At 35.3% G+C, this 18596-nt stretch overlaps 1 protein-coding gene across 11 annotated transcripts in view; it reads right to left on the bottom strand.

Moving 5' to 3' along the window:
• Positions 1-233: 233 nt before the first annotated feature.
• POSTN (periostin) overlaps positions 234-18596 on the bottom strand; it is a 30442-nt gene continuing 12079 nt past the window's right edge. Inside the window, exons 8-24 of one of the 11 annotated variants that reach the window (XM_031615699.2) lie at positions 18054-18266; positions 17743-17877; positions 16772-16920; positions 16074-16210; positions 15312-15442; positions 13930-14060; positions 13672-13774; positions 13243-13310; positions 12640-12685; positions 10784-10831; positions 8206-8301; positions 7523-7612; positions 5977-6054; positions 5534-5614; positions 3381-3467; positions 1418-1459; positions 234-389 (exon numbers count right to left, since the gene is read on the bottom strand). In XM_031615699.2, coding sequence (XP_031471559.2) covers positions 349-389; positions 1418-1459; positions 3381-3467; positions 5534-5614; positions 5977-6054; positions 7523-7612; positions 8206-8301; positions 10784-10831; positions 12640-12685; positions 13243-13310; positions 13672-13774; positions 13930-14060; positions 15312-15442; positions 16074-16210; positions 16772-16920; positions 17743-17877; positions 18054-18266 — 1676 coding nt within the window. In that variant the 3' untranslated portion in view covers positions 234-348. The remainder of the gene's footprint in view (positions 390-1417; positions 1460-3380; positions 3468-5533; positions 5615-5976; positions 6055-7522; positions 7613-8205; positions 8302-10783; positions 10832-12639; positions 12686-13242; positions 13311-13671; positions 13775-13929; positions 14061-15311; positions 15443-16073; positions 16211-16771; positions 16921-17742; positions 17878-18053; positions 18267-18596) is intronic. The other 10 variants (XM_031615701.2, XM_090132797.1, XM_031615700.2 and 7 more) reach the window with 10 other exon arrangements.

Genomic DNA, 18596 nt, shown 5'->3' with positions numbered 1-18596 from the left:
CCAATTTAAGAGGGAATCCTGGCTCTACAGAAGTTGGAGGAAGTTTTTCTTGTGCCTTCAGCAGTTCCAGGATTCCTCCTTGCATAATGCCTACTGTTAAGAGCATTTATAGCACCTCCAATGGAATACCCCTAGTGAGCATTATGCCATTAGTAAGCATCTGCATTTTCACATCTTTTTGTGGATTCATGGTTCAGTTTACGTTGTGATACAAAACACATTTTTTTCTAATGTTCTTTTTTTCTTTTTCTTTTTTTTTTTTTTTTAAAAAAAAAAAAACCATTTTCTCTTTCTCTCAAAGACCACGCTGTTTATTTGTAATTCTGTGGATTCTATCTTGAAAAGCTTTTAAGAATAAGCTAGTCTTGTCCTCCTTCTTGCTGATCCCCCTGGAGAAAAAAAAAAGAAAATATAACATGTAATTATATGTAATATAGTTACTGTGTTTACTGATGAAATGAGGAAAAAATGAAGCTCGACACTGAATCCTTCCCTGCCATGCTGGCAGATAGGGAATTACAGTTGTCTCTCAGTTTCTCAATCAACCCAGATAATGTGGAATCCCTGTGTTACAAATCCCACAGTGGGGAATCCCAGTGTCACTGTCTTGGTTACAGCTGGGACAGTTATTTTCTTCATAGTGTCTGGTATAATACTATGCTTTGGTTTTAGGAGAAAAACTGTTGATAACACACTTATGTTTTAGTTGTTGCTGAGACAAGGAAGATTCAATTTTCAGTTTCTCTTAGTGTCCTGACATCAAGAAGTCTGGGAAGCACAAGGAACTCGGAGGGGACAGAACCGGGACAGCTGACCTGAACTGGCCAAAGGGACATTTCATACCACATGATGTAATGCAAAAAAACCTATAAAACTGTGAGGAACTCGCCAGAGGGTGTGCAGCCACTGCTTAGAGACTGGCTAGGCATCAGTTGGCAGGTGGCAAGAAATTGCGTTGAGCATCACTTGTTTTGTAAATATTTATACTACTATTATTTCTCTTATGTCTTAGTAAATAGTTTTTATCTCAACTGTACTTTTTTTCTTTCCTGATTATCTCCCCCACCTCACGGGGAGGTGGGAGTGAATTAACAGCTGTGTGCTGAGCTGCCTTCTGGGTTAAAACACAACAGTGCTTTTCACAGTGCTAGACTTTAAACTATTACAAAACAATGCCTGACCAAAGCACATAATAAAAGTTATTTCAGATAGAAATATATATATATATTTGTATATATAAAGAATGTATAAGTCATTTACCAAGTTTTGTTATTATTATTATTATTTTTTTAAGCAGAAATGTAACTCTTTCCTTTAGAACTCTGTTTTCTTAAATTCCATCCTGTTTCACCTTAAACGTAGCAGGGGAAAATACTTGAAATATGCTAAAGGTTTTTAACATATGTTTTGCTTTTACCTTGTGTCCTCTTGTTTGCTTGTACTTTCCGTACAGGTGCTTCTAGAAAATAGAAATGTTTCAGTCAGTGTAAGAGGTATAATTCATTATAAATGTTGGAAACCCGTTGTAGACTTGTAACATCTGCTTTTTCTAAATGTTTTTAACAAATTAAAGATTTTGTTAGATTGTCATGTCACCTGAAAGATGAATGCTAATAATAATTAGAGTTTACACATTTCCATCATTCATATTCATGCATAGAATTCTATCAATATTTCAAATATATTTTTAAATTTTAGCACTATGAACTGATCCATTATTCACACTGATCTTGTGTGGACATTTGCATGACACGAACATTGGCCAGGACATTTTACTCAGGCAAAATCTATCTGATGCAGACAGTGAGGTGGGAATTCAGATTAATGTACTGCTCAGGACTTGGTCTCAGCTTTTGGCAGAGGAAGTTCAGGTCTGCTTGCAGAGCACTGCAAGACATTTCTTTAGGAATTATCTATAAATGATACACTTGAAACGCAGCTGTTGCAAGATGTTGTTCACATGTCCAGTTGCAGTGTGCAGTCCAGTTGGATGTGTGATGTGTAGCTTCACTGAGAGCCCACAGTATCACTTCATATTTACGGGTCAGCTGATGTTCTCAGAGACTTCTACTTTAAAGGGTATGGCGGAACAAAGTCCATTGAGGTGCCACTCTCACTAACTGATACATCTATTTTCTAAAAGACTGGTTCAATCTATGGAGAGTTTTCCCTCTTTCTCATTAAACCGTGAATGATTTTTAAAAAACAGGTGTCTTCTCAATAGACGGAAAAACATTTCAGAAACTTAAGAGAGCATGCTTCTATCAGTGTCACAGGAATATGACTGTAGCATTTTTCCTCTTTACATGAAGTACTTGTCTCTTCGTTTAACCAGCAGTTTTCTTTTCATCTTGAGGTACAAGGTTTGTAAATGCGTTGCCCTGAGATACAGGCTTTGCCTCTTTTAGCTGAGGCTAAATGGTGTGCGTTTGTACCAAGTTCTTCAGCATCTTGAAAATGAGAGCGTGAAAATATACGTGGCCTGCATGAAGTAGTATGTTTTCAGGTAAGGTCCCATGGTCAAAAATCATACCTTTCAGGCAATAGTTGATTTCCCTGCATGCCTTCTACTTCTCAACGTTGAACATAACAAATAACTGGTGTACCTTCAGCATTTGGTGTAAACTTCAAATTGTAAGAAGTATAAAACCATATTATTTCTTTAAGTTTGTAGTTCAAATACATTTTTACTCTGCATCATGAGCATTAGATTTAGAAAAGTACCTTATGCTAATCCAAAAGAAACCCAAAGCAAACTACTTTTTAATTTAAAAAAATAAAATAAAATAATAGAAAAAAAATATAATAGATTGTTAGACTTGAAGAATTAATTCCCGGCATATACCTAGGCTGAACATTAGTTGGCTCCTCAGGTTGGACTTCAACTCCATTCAGCTTTTTAAAAATGAGGAATTTTCCTCACTTAACAATAGGATGAAATCGGTATTTACTCATGCCCAGAGGTTGCAATCCCTCCACCCCACTCTTTTACTAAATTGAGAACCCAACAGATCATATTAACATTGACATGAAATATCTCATGTTAAAAACAACTCACGTGGTCTTCTTCTGGATGTGCTGCATAGAGAAAGGTGCATGTTCCTTCAAATGTTTTACCTATGCTTTGTGGTTTAGATATTACTTCTTGTCTACTGTGCCTGCCAAATCTTTTGGTTACTATCAGACACAAGATAAGCCTCAACATTTTTCTCTGTAATGTTAAAGAATTCTTTTTCCAAAACAAACATAAAAATCTTCTAGCTAAAATATTGACTTCAGACCTAAGTAATTTTTGTGAATAAATAATATAATTCTGCACCTAGAATGATTACTTCAGACAGAGGAGGCCTTAGTGATATTGGATTTTTAAACAAACTAACCTTCCAAATGGACTTTCTTGATTTCTCTCTCGATAATCTGTGGTTCTCCCTCAATTACTTTAGTAACCTTGGTGTACTCAGTTCCAGCTATGATAAGCATTAAAAACAAATGTGTTAAATCTGGGATAGCATAGAAAACTTCAGTGGAAAGAATGTCATTTTGGGAGTAGGCGTATGCAGGCCACAGTAATCACGCTGTAAAGTCCTGCTGATATTCTTGGCCCCAGTATAGGTGATTCCTTCTCTAGAGCTGGAAATCATTCATCACAATCTTGGCTTTTAGGTTGTTTCAGCACAGACTGCCAATTATAATTAGCAGTACTGTACATCATACGAGTTGAATTAAAGCCCATCTTCTAATTTAGACAAAGGGAATGCATCTATTTTTGTCTGGATTCAGATTTAAGTACTTTAGAAATTTTCAGTAAAACAAGAAATTTGATGTAGACAAGAGAGTCATAAAGTATTACTGCTATTATCACCAACAGCCAGAAAGTATTGTGTGTATCCACTTTTATTGGCTGAAGGTATGGTAAGATATTGTCATGGTAGCTAAGGGCAGCTGACTGGACGGATAAATCATGGAAAAGATAGAAAAAAAATCAGATTAAACAAGAGCTTGAAATCTGCCTACATGGTTCATTCTGCCAAGCAGGATGCTTATGCAATCTAACATATAATAGCAAGGAAAAATAGCGAGAATTCAAGAGACAGTATTGTCTTTTCTAAATTTACTGCAGATAAATTGTTTCTCACTTTTCACATCTATGGGGTCCCTGTAAAATATACAGACCGTGTGTATTTAGTTGTATACTTCTGTAGTGGAAGATTTTGCACATTTCTGGGATAAATTTACACATGCTCTTCATAGACCGTTTGGGACCAACATAACATAGTTTGATATACTTTTTCTCATTTTCAGTTTTCACTTAAATAGTCACCACTGAAACAGGCATCTGCAGAGAATAACTCCTATTTGGGATACTTAGGATAGGGTACAGTATATCCTCAGGAATTTTATATCTCTCTCCAATGACTGCTGACTAATCCTGGCTATAGCAGTAAAACTAAGCTCTGGTTCTTTAAAAGATCAAAGAGAAATATGGTAATCAATATTCATGGCCATATCTTGGTTTGTCTATAGGACTAGTTGCATTAGAATGGTTTGAACTAGAATGGTTTTGTTTGATGGAGAAATTGCTGTCTTTCAGCCATCACTAAATTTTTACCTGATGTTTAATTCACGTACACGGAATGATACTTGCAAAGGGCTACTAGATTTACTTCTGTGAACACATAGCTGAACTGTGAGCTAATTCAGTGGTATTCAAGTTACTAAATTATTATAAAGTGAACATAAAATTAATTGGATTCAGATAATTTATGCTAAGAGAAATATTCGTGAACATTGTTGAACTTCTCACCTTCACTAAAAACACAATACTTGAATTCTCTGTTTTATTCTCCATTGCTATTATAGATTGTTATTTTAGTCTATATATTAAGCAGAGAACATTCCCAATTCATAGATAAGAATTAATTTCATAAGCACAAGTTTTTTCACCAGTTTTCTACAGCTACTGATTATATACTGCCAAGACTGTTAGAATCAGAAGAGCAAGAAGGAAAGAAAACCATTCCTTGGAATGCTATATTTGAAAAGAATTAAAGTTAATGCCTCGATATCCATCACCTGTAAGCACTGAAAGAGGGATGATCAACATGCCTTTGATTATTTACTTGAGGGCAATGAACATTCATTTCTGGATAACTGATGAGTAAGATACATTTGGCCTATTACAATAATTACAATACTTTGGATTTCATAACCGTTTTCCACGTATTTAAATCTGCTGATCAAAAAAGTTCACAGCTAGTGGAATAAATCTTCATTGCTCTCCTAGGTTTTTATTAGACAGCTTTTTAAAGACTGAGAAAACAATGAAAATATTTTCGTGATTGATAACATATCAAAATTGTTTAATCAAAATTTGGCACTTCATCATAGAGAACTGCACTTTTTTTTTTTTTTTTAATTAAAATTTCACTTCCATTAGGTCAGTCTTTAAAAAAGGTTGAGCTGAACGTATCTGAGAGAGGTTTCAGTTGTCATAACCTGTTGCAAAAAGGTTAGTTGTAATACACCGAATTACCTCCCTGCAGAAGTCTTTTGATTTCTTCATCTTCAAGTAAATGACCATCACCTTCAATAAATTTGGTCACCTTGGTAACCTCTGACAGGATACAGGTTATGGCAAAAAATTGATTGACAGAAAATACATGACAATCATATAACAGCACGTAATCAAATGTATCATGTTACAGAATTCTGCTGAATTACAAATGTCATCTGTGATGATATTCCGCTCCATGCAAAACACTGGAAACACCATTTTTCATGACAGGTATAGCTTACTATATATTACAGGAGATCAGATTTGGACATTGCTTAGTTTCCAAGGCTTAATCTCTGATTTTGTTGTATCAGCACATTTGAAGAAAACAAAATACACATTCAGTTATTACTTAACTAATATCGTGCTGGCTTTTTGTGTTCTATTTATTTACTTATTTAAAAAAAGATAAGGATACTAACCTTCCTCAAGCAGTCTCTTTAAATTTTCTTCATTATCTGAACTACCTGCAGTAATTCTGGTATATTTTATTTCTGGACCTGAAATAAAGGTGTTTAAAACAGGGATTTTAATTGTAATATATAACAGTACTGTCGTTTAAGATTTTTAATAAATATTAAAGCTTGGTTTGGTTTTTTTGTTGTTGTTGTTGTTGTTTGTTTTTGTTTCTTTTTCTTATTTAACCCCCACTATGATTCTATCTTTAATGTGTTTTAATCTGCTTCTATGGTGGTTTTATCCTTCACTGTGCCCCAAACTGAAATGAAAGAGAGTTACAACTACAGTTTACAGCTATTCAGACAAGTAGTTCAACAAATTTAGCATAGTAAACATCTGCTCACAATCTGGAAGAAAGGCACAATTTTAATCACTTTGCCGTATAAGGTCAGTATTTCCTCAGTGGAAATTGGAAAATGGTCTGGGACCACTGTTGTAATGGAACGAGAAAATATGATTTTCTTTTCCAGAAATATTCTGTCTTGAGAAATAGTGCCTGATATATTCAAAAATACCTTTTTTTTTTCATTTTTTATTTTTGTTTAATTCCAGTATATGTAAATAGTTGCATTAGAATAACTTGTCCTATTTCTTATTTCTCTCCTGCTTGAATGACATTCTAAATTGAATTTTTCTAGATAAACTCAATCTGAATACCTTCTGCTAAATCAATATGTTCCTGCAACACTGTCTTTCCCTTGAAGCTTTTCATGCAAACAGTATTTTTGCTATGGTGTTAAAACTGAATCTATCGAAGGGGATCAAATGAGTTATCAAATAATTTATACTATAATTATACTATACTATATAGTAATTTATACTATACTATACACTATGCCTCACTCCACTCATTTCAATTTCTGTATAGATTCTAGAATTCCTAAACATAAAATGTCCACTGTAGGTCAAGTGCAACTGAAATTTATAAAGGAAAGATTGAAATTTTTACAGTTAGAAAAGATCAAGGAAAAGATGCTCAACAGTTCTAGTCTACATTAGGACAAAACAATTGTCTGCCTTGTAGGTGTTCGAAAAATATAGACTGCCCTCACAGAGAAACAAAGGATTATTATTATCATTATTTCTGAAATTAGTGTCAAGAAATCCTGAGATGAAATGCAAAAGTAAGCACTGAAGGTCTACCACAAAATGAAGACTACCTGGAGATAAAAAATAACTCAAAAAATCATATACATGCATACCCCAAAAATTAATCCAAAAATAAGATAGATTAAAAAAAAATGCAGAATAACAGTCTCATCCTGAAATGGTAGTTAGAATCCAAGAAAAATGAGAAAAGATGAGTTTCTGTGTTTTTGCATGCAAGATGTTTCTTTCTGTTTATGTCTATGTAGCAGACACACAAAAAATTTGAGCATACACAGTGACAAGTAGCAGGAATAACATTTGGCTCTCCAGGAAATGCAATTTAGGCATTACTACAGGATTTAAGCAGTGTTAGTTTTGTATGTGATAGAGAACTTCACTGAACAGCTCAGCATGAGTTACCTTGAATAATTCTTTCTTCGGTTACTTTTTTCTCTGTCACTTCCACAGGTCGCCCATCAATGATTTTGGTGTATGTTTTAATAATTGGTTCTACAAGGATTTTTAAAGTGAAGATATCAATAAACTGATGAGCAGTGTTTGAAGTGCTGCTTTTGAGAAACTGAAACTTAATGAAGCACACTAGGAATTACAATAGCACCTTTTTTTTTTTTTTTTAAGTCAGATTGCTCACAGTAGACCAGGAACTAAGGAACTAAGTTTCCCCCAGATGTAGAATGGCCACATGGTATTTTCTTTGAAACCCTCCTAGATATGAAATCCTCAAAGTTCCTAGCAAAGCAGGAAAAAAACAGTTGATTTTTTTGTCTGACAAAGCCTTTCTATACAAGAATTATATCCTAAATAGTTCCTAAAACTTAAGCAGGTATCATGCCAGCATGCAGAGCATTTCTAACACTATCTTGGCTGTAACTATGAGTTACAGCTAGACAGATAAAAAGACAAAATACTTTCGAAATGTGTGAGAGGTAAGAATAAAATGATACAATCCAATACAGTAATTCTCCTTAAAAACTGGTCAGTTGTCCAACATGAATAATTTTCATCCAAACAAAAACTGATGGGGAACAGATAATGTTTCAAATTTTATCTAGTACAAATTGAATTGCTGAAAGCATACCAACCTCCATGAATCACTTTAGTTATTGTCTCCCCCTCCCTGACTATTTTGAATTCAGGTTCTCCTTCAATTATTTTAGTGAGCTGTGTAATAGATGGGTCTGTGACATAAGGAAAAAACAGCATGTTATGAATAACCATAAAAATATGCATAGTATTCCCCAGGGCTGAGATTAAGCTATCATTACCATTCCTACCCTAAATAAGCCAGATGACCATAAAAGAGTCTTTTTTAAATCTGAGAAGCCATCTGCAGCAGTGGCTGCACAATCCTGCACTTCCTCCCATACTACCTTAAATTTAGATCTTACTGCACATTTATTGTTTAGAAATACTTTTACTTCTGTGCATTGGGCATTTTTAATATCTGTTGACAAGACTTGGGCAAAAGGACTGTCAGCAGCAGAAGGAAACCATACATATTGGTAAAATACCTACTCTGACATATTGCTAGAATCTTACAGCTATTGCTTTGATAGTCATCAGCATGTAAAGTCTTGAAAACTTGGCAATGACTAGAGAGAAAAATGTTAATCGTGTTATTTCCTACTACCTGTACAGATAGCCAAGAAAAAACTGGGTCTTTTAATCAATTCAGATTGTTTATTTAATGTTTATTTCTTTATTTATGAATGGCTGATTTCTTTTTTGTTGTTTTTGTTTTTTAAACCTAGCCAGACTTCAGCTGTGGTCATACGGTGTAAAAAAAAAATTAAGGTGAAATTCAGAGATTAACAGACAGGCTGCAAAGGTATTTGCCAGCAAGACTAGCTACCATCCTCTGAGATTCATGGGAGATGTCATCTTGATATTAATGGCCAAAGTAAATAATTTGGTAAACTCTTAATTTTGTTAAATCCCTGGAGACCACATTGATAAAATGTGCCACTGTATGACAGGATGCTGGGATCAATTCGTTAGGACTGGTTTTCAACAGACTTAACTCCTGAGATCTCTTTCAAACTTCTTTATGTAGAGACTGTGACTCACAACACCACCAGAAATCATTAAGATTGGAAGTTGGAAAGGGCAGGCTGTAAAATGACTGATATATATATATATTTTAATGAAATCTTGTCATAATTTTCTGCTGGAACTTACAGATTTATGTTGCAAAATTTAACATGCAACTTTTTATACAGACAATTGTGGGCATATGTGGTTGTGATGGGAGCTCATACTCATTGCTGTTATTGCAAGCAAGCTAAAAAGGGCCTGAACCGACTCTCCTGGGACTACATCTGAGTCATCATTAGGCAGATTCTGTTGGCCAGAGATGATTCTTTGGATAGTATCCCAAAGCAGGAATACTGTACTGGCAGCGGTAAGGAGTGACAGTTCAATGCTCACTAACATGTGAAAATATTTTATGCCTCTTTGGTGAATAGCACTTAGTTACACATTTGCAGAGATGTGCTCGGACGTTTCATTTTTTTCCTTATTTTTTTCCTCGTCTTTCAAACTGCCTCATCTTTCAAATTGCCAAAACTATCTACTCTAGGTTAGGATTTAATATAGAAGAGCAGGTACCTCCAGAAGGTAATTCACCTTCATCTTAAGAAGTTCTCTAAAATATTTTGGTAAAATTACAATATATGGAATCAATTTCATGTTTCTATTGCTCTGTAGCTCTGATTTCATAACAGAGACTAGGAAACATGCGTTAGCATATACATATATAAATATATAAGACAGTATCTAATGCTAGGTGGGACAAAACACAGAACAAGCGAACTCATCACTTCTGGTGGATAGGAGTCTTCACAGAAACAATGGCTAATCAGTTTGCATGAACATTCTGCAAGATATTCTGACTGCCTTTGTTCTCAGTTGAGCTCCACCAAGATTCCTTTTGAGCATTTTCATTTCAGAAGGAAACTGGAGCAAATAAGCATGGTCACTGGTTTAGTGAAACTAAGGGATGTTTTATTTAATCTATGAATTACAAGTGTTTTTAATAGTTCTAGCCCCACTTTTTGTTCTCTACAGTCACATCACTTATCTATTCTTTAAAACATGCTTTTGATTTGAGAAAAACAGTTTGGCTAACTGTCTTTTCCAGGCATCTGACAGATATTGGTATTTAGAACTGACTGAAATCTGTAAAGAAATTAACTATTGCTTTTAATGTTGGTTAGTTGGTTGTACTTCAATGTACCTTTTTTTTTTTTTTTGTATCTTTTAAAATAACTAATACAAAAACATTAAAAATGTTTCAACTGCAGAATCCAATTTTCTTTATACTTTAAGTATAGTAATACTTACAAAAAGTAGAGTAACATTAAGGCATTTAAAAGGCATGCTTTTTAAAAAATGTTGTATTCAACAATGTGTTTTTTAAATGCCCACGGGGAAAAAAAAAAATCCATCTGGGGAGAATAACTGGGAAATCTTTTCATATAAAACACTTCAGCCAGTTCTAATCACAATATTTGTATCTTTGCTTTTCCAGCAAAGTACTGAACAACCTGGAGTTGTTAAGTACAAAATACATTCAGTTAAATAAATAAATACAATATATATTCTGTATATGTATACATATTAGAACATACACAGATATATATATTGGAAGGCCCCGTTTACCTTCCTTAGTGATGATAGGCTGCACGTTGCTTTCAATTATGTTAATTTCTGAAAGTATAGAAAATGGAACATAAAACACATTCCATTCTTAATGGAAATGATAATTCTTGATGGTAATCATCTGGTTATAAAGATGTGAATAATGTTACAGATATTAACAGAAGGTAAACTAACTTGAAATGCCTCAGAGTATGGATCTCAGTTCTGTTTACTAAATGGTGGTATATACTGTAGACAGTCTTCTAATGTGCTATTTTCTTTTGTTTGTGCCTCATGAAACCCACTGGTCTTGAAATCCATGATAACATATTTGATGATAAGATAAATAATAGTACTGTCCCATACAATCCTCTTTATAAGAATTTATACTATTTCCTGGCATATCTTAAATTTGAATCTTGCCCATTTTTTTCCTTAAAGACCTCAACTAGTAAACAGAGGAGACCCTCTAACATTGAGAACTATTCTTGCATTTCACAGAAAATAGAGAGCGTGATACTCATAGGTATCAGTTTGCCCCTCTAAACAACTAAAACAGACATGTGTTCATTAAACAGTGCTGACAGATCATCATCTGACTCACAGCCATTTCTATAAACCTTCACTTTAGAGGTCACAGCCATGTTCAACTAAATCAACAGTTATAACAACTTTCTTAATGCTTGACATTGAAGTTCCTTGCTCCAGCTCATAGACATGGCTTCTTGTGCTACTATCAATGGTTGTGAAATATATATTCCATTTTTTTGTTGTTGTTCCAAAAGCCTTTAAAATTCTGTATATTCATCCTAGAGTTACAAACTCTAATGTGATGTTCTCCATTTCTACTGAGAAACGTGGGTAGTCCTGCAGAAATTTAATCTGCCTAACTTCACACTCTGATACAAACTGAAGCATATGAGGAACAGCTGAGGCTTCTGATTTGCTCAGCCCAGAGCAGAGGAGCTGAGGGGAGGCCTGATGGCGGCTGCAGCTCCTCACAGGGAGTGGAGGGCAGCGCTGAGCTCTGCGCTGTGTGACAGCGACAGGGCCCGAGGAACGGCATGGAGCTGCGGCAGGGGAGGGCAGCTGGGGGTGAGGGAAAGGGCCTGCACCACAGGGCGGTGGGCATGGAACAGCCTGCACAGGGCTGTGGGCACAGCACCAGGCCTGACAAAGATCAGGAGACGTTTGGACAACGCTCTCAGACAAAGGATTTGAATTTCAGGCAGTGCTGTGTGTAGGCCAGAACTCAATGCTCCTGTGTGGGTACCTTCCAACTTCAGATATTCCGTGATTTTATGCTTCTATGATGCTTTCTGTGCAGATAGTAAAAGCAAACCCTTAGAAAGGCTGTGAGAGAGCAAGAAAGTTTCCTTTTTCATATTTATTCCTCATAGAGGAAATGGTTGAAGCAACTGGTTCTGTAAAAACTCATATTTGCATGTAATGGAAAAGGTACACTCTGTCTCACTGGAAGCATTTGTGAAAATGAAAGCATCTCAAATGTAGAGTTTGGTCAATGCTACATCTTGGAGAGTCTTTGAAGCCATATGACTTCTGTGCAACAAGCACTGAACTTCAGCTAGAAAGTGGGGAAAAAAAAAATCTATTCCGTATGTATCTTGTCTGCTCCAAAGAGTCCGAGCAGTTTTGTTCAGGGATTCTTCCCTGTCATCTTGGAAGGGATAAAAATGTATACAAATACATGCAGTAGCCAAAAACATTTGAGTCTTTCTTTTCCTGGACTTCATGGGCCAACCTTATCTTGCCAGAAATTGCTTTCTTATTGATTGTAAAATCTACAATTCAGATTTAAACTGGTAACATTAAAAAGCAATCTCAAACCCATCTGTTAATATATAAAATTAACTTACTGTAAAACGTCAGTGGAATCTCTTTGAAGGTACTGTCACGAACAAACTATAAATACAGAAAAGTAATTTTAAAGTTTGGAAGAGCACTTGCATTTCCATTTTCTAAAGATTGTACATATAAATTGCTGGTTAACCGATCAAAAAGTCAGGCTATACTATTTGACTACGTCCTCTCATTCATGACTGAAAGTGAACATAACCTCAAGAGAATATTTAAGACAGATCTCTATTTTTCTCCATAGGATTTGAGGCTAATGAGTTAAATGGCATGGTTATTTAACTGCTTGATATTTCTCTCAAAGACAGGTTGCCTTAAGGACTTGGAATGTACCTATGCTGGTGTAGTGATAAAGCTGAAGCAAACAGCAGATTTGGGCCAGTTCACACTGGAGTTGCCTATGTGCAAATATTCAGCAATTACTTGGTGATGAAAAACATAACTTCTAACTGTTGTATGCATTGTATCATTCAAGATTACACTCGGGAGACTGGAAGCAACTATTATGGTTGCATTCTGAAGAAGCAGAGCCAAAGAACTGTTTCTGATAATGTGATTTTGCAGATCCAGCCAAAAGGACAATGGGGACATTATTATAAAAATACCTTGATTTGAATATACTTGATCAGCTTCTTCAGGATTGTGAGCAACTGATCATTTCCAACAGGCAGATCTGAAAAGAAGAAATTGGCATGTAAGAGGACACATCTGCATATGTTTTATTTTCATTTGGAGTAGTCAGGGGATGTAAGCATTTTCATTAATTCACAAAAGCATGTATGTGTACATACACATTCTTCTGTACTGGGGGAAAGATAGCCCAAGATATCTTCCATATACCAGACTTTCATAACATTTCAAAGAGTTGTCATGGTTTCAGAAAAGGCATAGAATGAACAGTGATGTACATTTTCTGTTTTGTATTCCACACAGAAATTGGCTTTTTAAAGGAAGTAACTTTTTACAGTTATTGCACCTACATAAGATACAGACAGATTCAGAAATGCATGTAAATTCCATGAACTAATACTCACCTGCTGGATATAGGAGTTTATCAATAACATGAATTACACCATTGGTTGCCATGAGATCAGGTTCTCTTGACTTCAGTTCATTAACCAGAAGAGTATCATTCACCTGGTAAAGAACAGAAATGATGATATTAAAAAATAAAACAAACCCCTTAATGCTACATTCTAAGAAATATCACACACAATATCAAAATATAGACATTGAATGTCAAATCTCCATTACAAGATTGTATCAGAAAGACTTCTTTTTCATGACTTAACTGTTTTCAAGTACAGTTTTCCTCCTTGGATAGTTTTAAGGATGTTTGTCACACCAGGCTCAAAGCCACTTCCAATGAAAACTCCTTGTGTCAGGTGGTAAAGGAGAATGTTCCTGAGAGCATTTTTGTCTCCTATTTAAATTGAAAAATAAGAAATACAAGTAAGGGATTTTCTAATTATGCTCCACAAAAACATTAAATTCAGAAACACTAAGCAGTCTACAGTATCAAGTATCATCAAGATACTAGATAAACTGCTACTTTAACACCCTTGCAATTAAAGGGAACTAGATCTGACAGTGTTGGCACTGAAATAAATGTAAATGTTCTCTTAAGTGACACCCTTCTGGGATGAATGGGGATAACTCATAGCTCACTATACACACATATATTTTCTATCTCGGGCAGGACAAAGTTGCAGGCAGACTAGAAGAATGTCATCTGGAGTATGATCCTTTGCTGGTCTTACATACTGTGAGAGGAAGAGAAGTTGAGAAAAACAACCCCATTCTGGGGGTGATTTCCTTATTTCATAGGTTTCATTTCTATTTGGGAAGAAAAGAAAAAAGCCAACATTCCCAAGACTAGCAAAGGAAATGGATTCTGGAGTCCAAGGTAGTATCACGGCAGCCCCCTGGAGCTCCACATCTATGGAATCAAAGGATGAGCTATAGGAATATCCACAGGACCAAGCAGGACAGATTTAAAACATAACATACCATAGTGTTTATCAAATTGCTTAAGTTCACAGCACTGAGACAAACTTCTTTTGATTTTATGGCTCTCTAATGATATTCATTTAGGTTACCTGTTAATTTACTGTTTATCACTAAACACACTCTACACCAGAAGGTAATTTATAACACAGTCATAATTTTAAATGACTAAGAGGGAATTCAAATTTACAATGCCTCATTAGTGAGTTAATGGCTGCACAGAGCTGGGTTATGCTAGGGCAGTTACTTATCAGTGCTCTAAGCTGGACTCTCAGAAGTCATTAAGGATTCATGGGATTTTGTTTCAAGTCTTTGAACCTTGACTTGAAAAGTACAGGAGCAGAAAATGTGGCTGCTCTTCTGGATGTTGAATTCAGGGCAACTGTTATTCCCACACTAGTACAGCAAGCCAAATTCACATTTCCTCATATAAACTAAAATATGTCAACAAATGAGGACAAATTTTAGTTAATGTTGAATGTTTTTTCCCTATAAGATATTTTCTCTGTCACTGAAGAAAGAATTAATTTAGGGAAGAGTCCCGTGACTTGTTTATGCAAAAGGTTATCTGCTTTATCAGACATCTTATGTCTAGAAATACACTAGCTATTTTTCCCAATAATTTTTCCATAATTGCTTACACTTGTAGTTTTCTTCTGTTACTTACTTATCAATACAGCCTTATCGTCATCAGTCAAACCTTTAAAGGCATCATTAGTTGGAACAAACAGAGTCCATGCTCCAGGCCGTGACAGAACATCATCTAAATCTGCAGCTTTCACCAGACTGAGGAAAACACTGTTTAAAACGAACAAACAAATCACAAATACGTTATTTTGAAGTGTAGTAACTATACTTAGGTCTGGGCACTTAGTTCTTTCATTTATTCTGAGAGATCATCAGTTTTCAAACACTCCCACTATTTCCCTAGAATAAAGACAGTGGTGGACAAAAAAAATGAGGCTTTGAAAAGTAAAAATATTGTCAATCCGGATCAGAGCAGAGTTGAGGGAATAAAAAAATCTGCAGATCAAAGACATGCAGGGAGGATTAGAATTGCTCTCTGAAGGCAGTTGCTGTCTGGAGGATCAAGATTTCTGAAGATGGGAAGGAAAATATAGGCTGGGAATGTATGAGTCTCTAATCATTCTGCACCAATATGGGATTGTATCACTGGTTAACTAAACCTTCAGACTCTGCTACATTTATAGCTTTCAGTGTGTCATCCAGTCCCTTTTACCCTCTTGCTCCTCTCTTGCCTATTTTGCAGTAAGGAACTGTTTTTAAGGAGGTAATCACCTCTTTCCTGCCCTCTTTGCACCCCAAATATCCAGAAACCCATGGTTCACAACTATTTCTCAGTCCAGCTGTGCTGTAAATTTTGCTACAGTCTGTACCCAAACCTCAGCTCTGTCAAGATGCGACTCACCTAAAACGCTTATCATTTCTCAGCATTTCATGCAAAGATTTTTCTGCTGGCTTGATGATTTGTCTGAAGACGTGAATAAAGCCATTCCTTCCTTCTTTACTTCCTCTGACCATGCATGAATTTTCAACACATACAGCCTGATTAAAAGAAAAATGGTAGTTTCAAATGTACCTACTCTAAGAACATTTAAATTTTAAATTAGAACATTTAAACATATTCAATAAATACAATTGTTGTGTATTTCCCAACTGGCTGCTAAGATTAAAATTAATTTTCGTCTGGATTTCCAAATATCATACTGAATTGTCTTGCCAGAAAATCTGCTATTGTTTGAGAAAGCAAAAGTAACAAAATCTGGAGTAAGTTAACAGAATGCAAATGTTTCCAAACTTAATTTTTTTGTTTGTTTGTTTCCTTTGAGGATTTTGTTACTTATTTATAAAAAATTAGTTTTATAAATTTATAACTGAATGCCAGATCCTGAATTTGTTTCATTTTTCCAAAAGAGTATAGTTTATGCAAAATTCCCCCAAAGACTTAATTCTCATTTTTTTTCCTGGTTTGAAAGCTTAACTTTTTATTTCTTAATAGTGATAATTGTAGATATTGTCATTTTAATTCAGCTTTGTTTTTTTATTCTTTCATACATTTTCCTTTTCAGTCAGGATGCATATTGTTAGAAAGTTCCATTCACTTACTGTGCGATACACAAAGACTCTTAGTAGCTTTCCACCAATTGTCTCCAGCTCTTGTCCATTGTATAGTTCATTGAGCCCAATTTTCACTTTTATAATGTGATTCTGCAGGATTGTTTTAAGAAGTCGTTGATCCATCTGTAAAGTATCATCTACAACACCAAATAAGTAATAAATTATAGTTATTTACATAGTGAACTTTCATTCAAGCAAGTTTAATTGTGGACATCTGCATCATCACCATGAAAATATTGAATCTTTACTTGAAATGCTTGTAATTTAAGACTTGGAAAAATATGTGTAAATAGAAAATGAATTCTTAAACATTTTCTGTAAATTATTCTTTCTCAAATTTAGAAATAACATTTTGACACAATCACAATTAACTACTCTAAACAAAGTGGCTGATGATTTTTGTGTGCCAGCTGAATGAACTTATTCCAAATTTTGCTTTCTGAATGTACACCTGAAATCCTTCCCAAATTTCTCTGGGGATGAAGGAAGGGATAGGATCTTCATGTGGTCTTTCCTGCTAATAAGTGAACATGTTTTAAAGCACATTTCTACCAGTTTCTCTGTGTTTTAATAGACCATAAAACACCAATCTCCTTTAATAATTTTTGGGAGTATAACTAACTCATCTAATGTAAGTAATGCACAAGTTAAGAGTAATGTGCAAGTTCATTAATATCATTGCTTTCCCCTTACATATCTGTGCATGTTTTGTATCTTAGAGATATTATTTCAGTTAACAAATGCTACCACTGAAAATGCTGTGCAGCCTAATGGTTACATTTATTTTGTCTTTCCATATGGCGTTCATTTTGGAAGGCGAAAGTATTTCTAATTCTTAATTACTGTCTTTCCTTGGGATGTAGAACAAGTAGTGGCAGTTATTTGGAAGACTGCCAGAGTATCATACATCCTTCTTGTTTATTTCAAAGTTCAGATAATAATCTTTAAAGGCTACTAACCTGAGAAAGCACGATTCTGTGGTACCAGCAGAGTGTATTGGCCTTCTGGTCTTAGAGAAGATGCTAATCCTAGTTGTGTCACCAGGTCTGTAAAAGTAGTCTGCTGGGCACCTCCAAGCTCAATGACTTGTTTGGCTGCAAATAAAAGAGAAAGAAGAGACATTTAAAAACATTCTGGGTTTTTTTTCTTCTTTTCCTTAATTGCATTTTTCATGCTTCCATAACCTTATCAACAACAATGCATGTGAAGGAATCTAGGTGGGATGAGAGGAAATCTTCAATTTAATAAATTTGTCATGCACATTACTAACCAGAATCAGGAATTAGCACTCTATCAATGAGGTGGATAACACCATTGCTCGTCACAATATCTTTGCGTTTCACCATCTTTACTCCATTCACAGTAAGAGTTTCACCATCACAGCCAACTTCAACTGTGTTTCCTTCTAAGGTCTCATAGACAGCTCCACCCATGATCGCTTCAGAGCACTGAAGAGTATTTAAAATATGGAACTTCACAAGAGCTGGAGGGAAAAGAAAAAACTTTGTAAACAGATGTTTGGATATACAGATTCATACATCATAGAATGGCTTAGGTTGGAGGGAACCTTAAAGACTATCCAGTTCCAACCCTGTCATGGGCAGGATTGCCAGCCATCAGATCAGGCTGCCCAGGGTTCAACCTGGTCTCGAATACCTCAAGGGATGGGGCATCCACATTTCTCAGCAGCCTGAGCCAGCACCTCACAGCCCTCTGAGTAATTTTTTTTCCTAACATCTAACCTAAATTTCCCCTCTTTCAGTTGAAAGCCATTCCCCCTGGTTCTATCCCTATATGACCATGTAAAAGTCAG

The sequence above is a fragment of the Phasianus colchicus genome, chromosome 1 (genome assembly GCF_987193195.1).
Source record: "Phasianus colchicus chromosome 1, bPhaCol1.hap1.1, whole genome shotgun sequence".
NCBI classification, from domain to species: domain Eukaryota; kingdom Metazoa; phylum Chordata; class Aves; order Galliformes; family Phasianidae; genus Phasianus; species Phasianus colchicus.
This window is presented reverse-complemented; position numbering and strand designations above follow the sequence as displayed.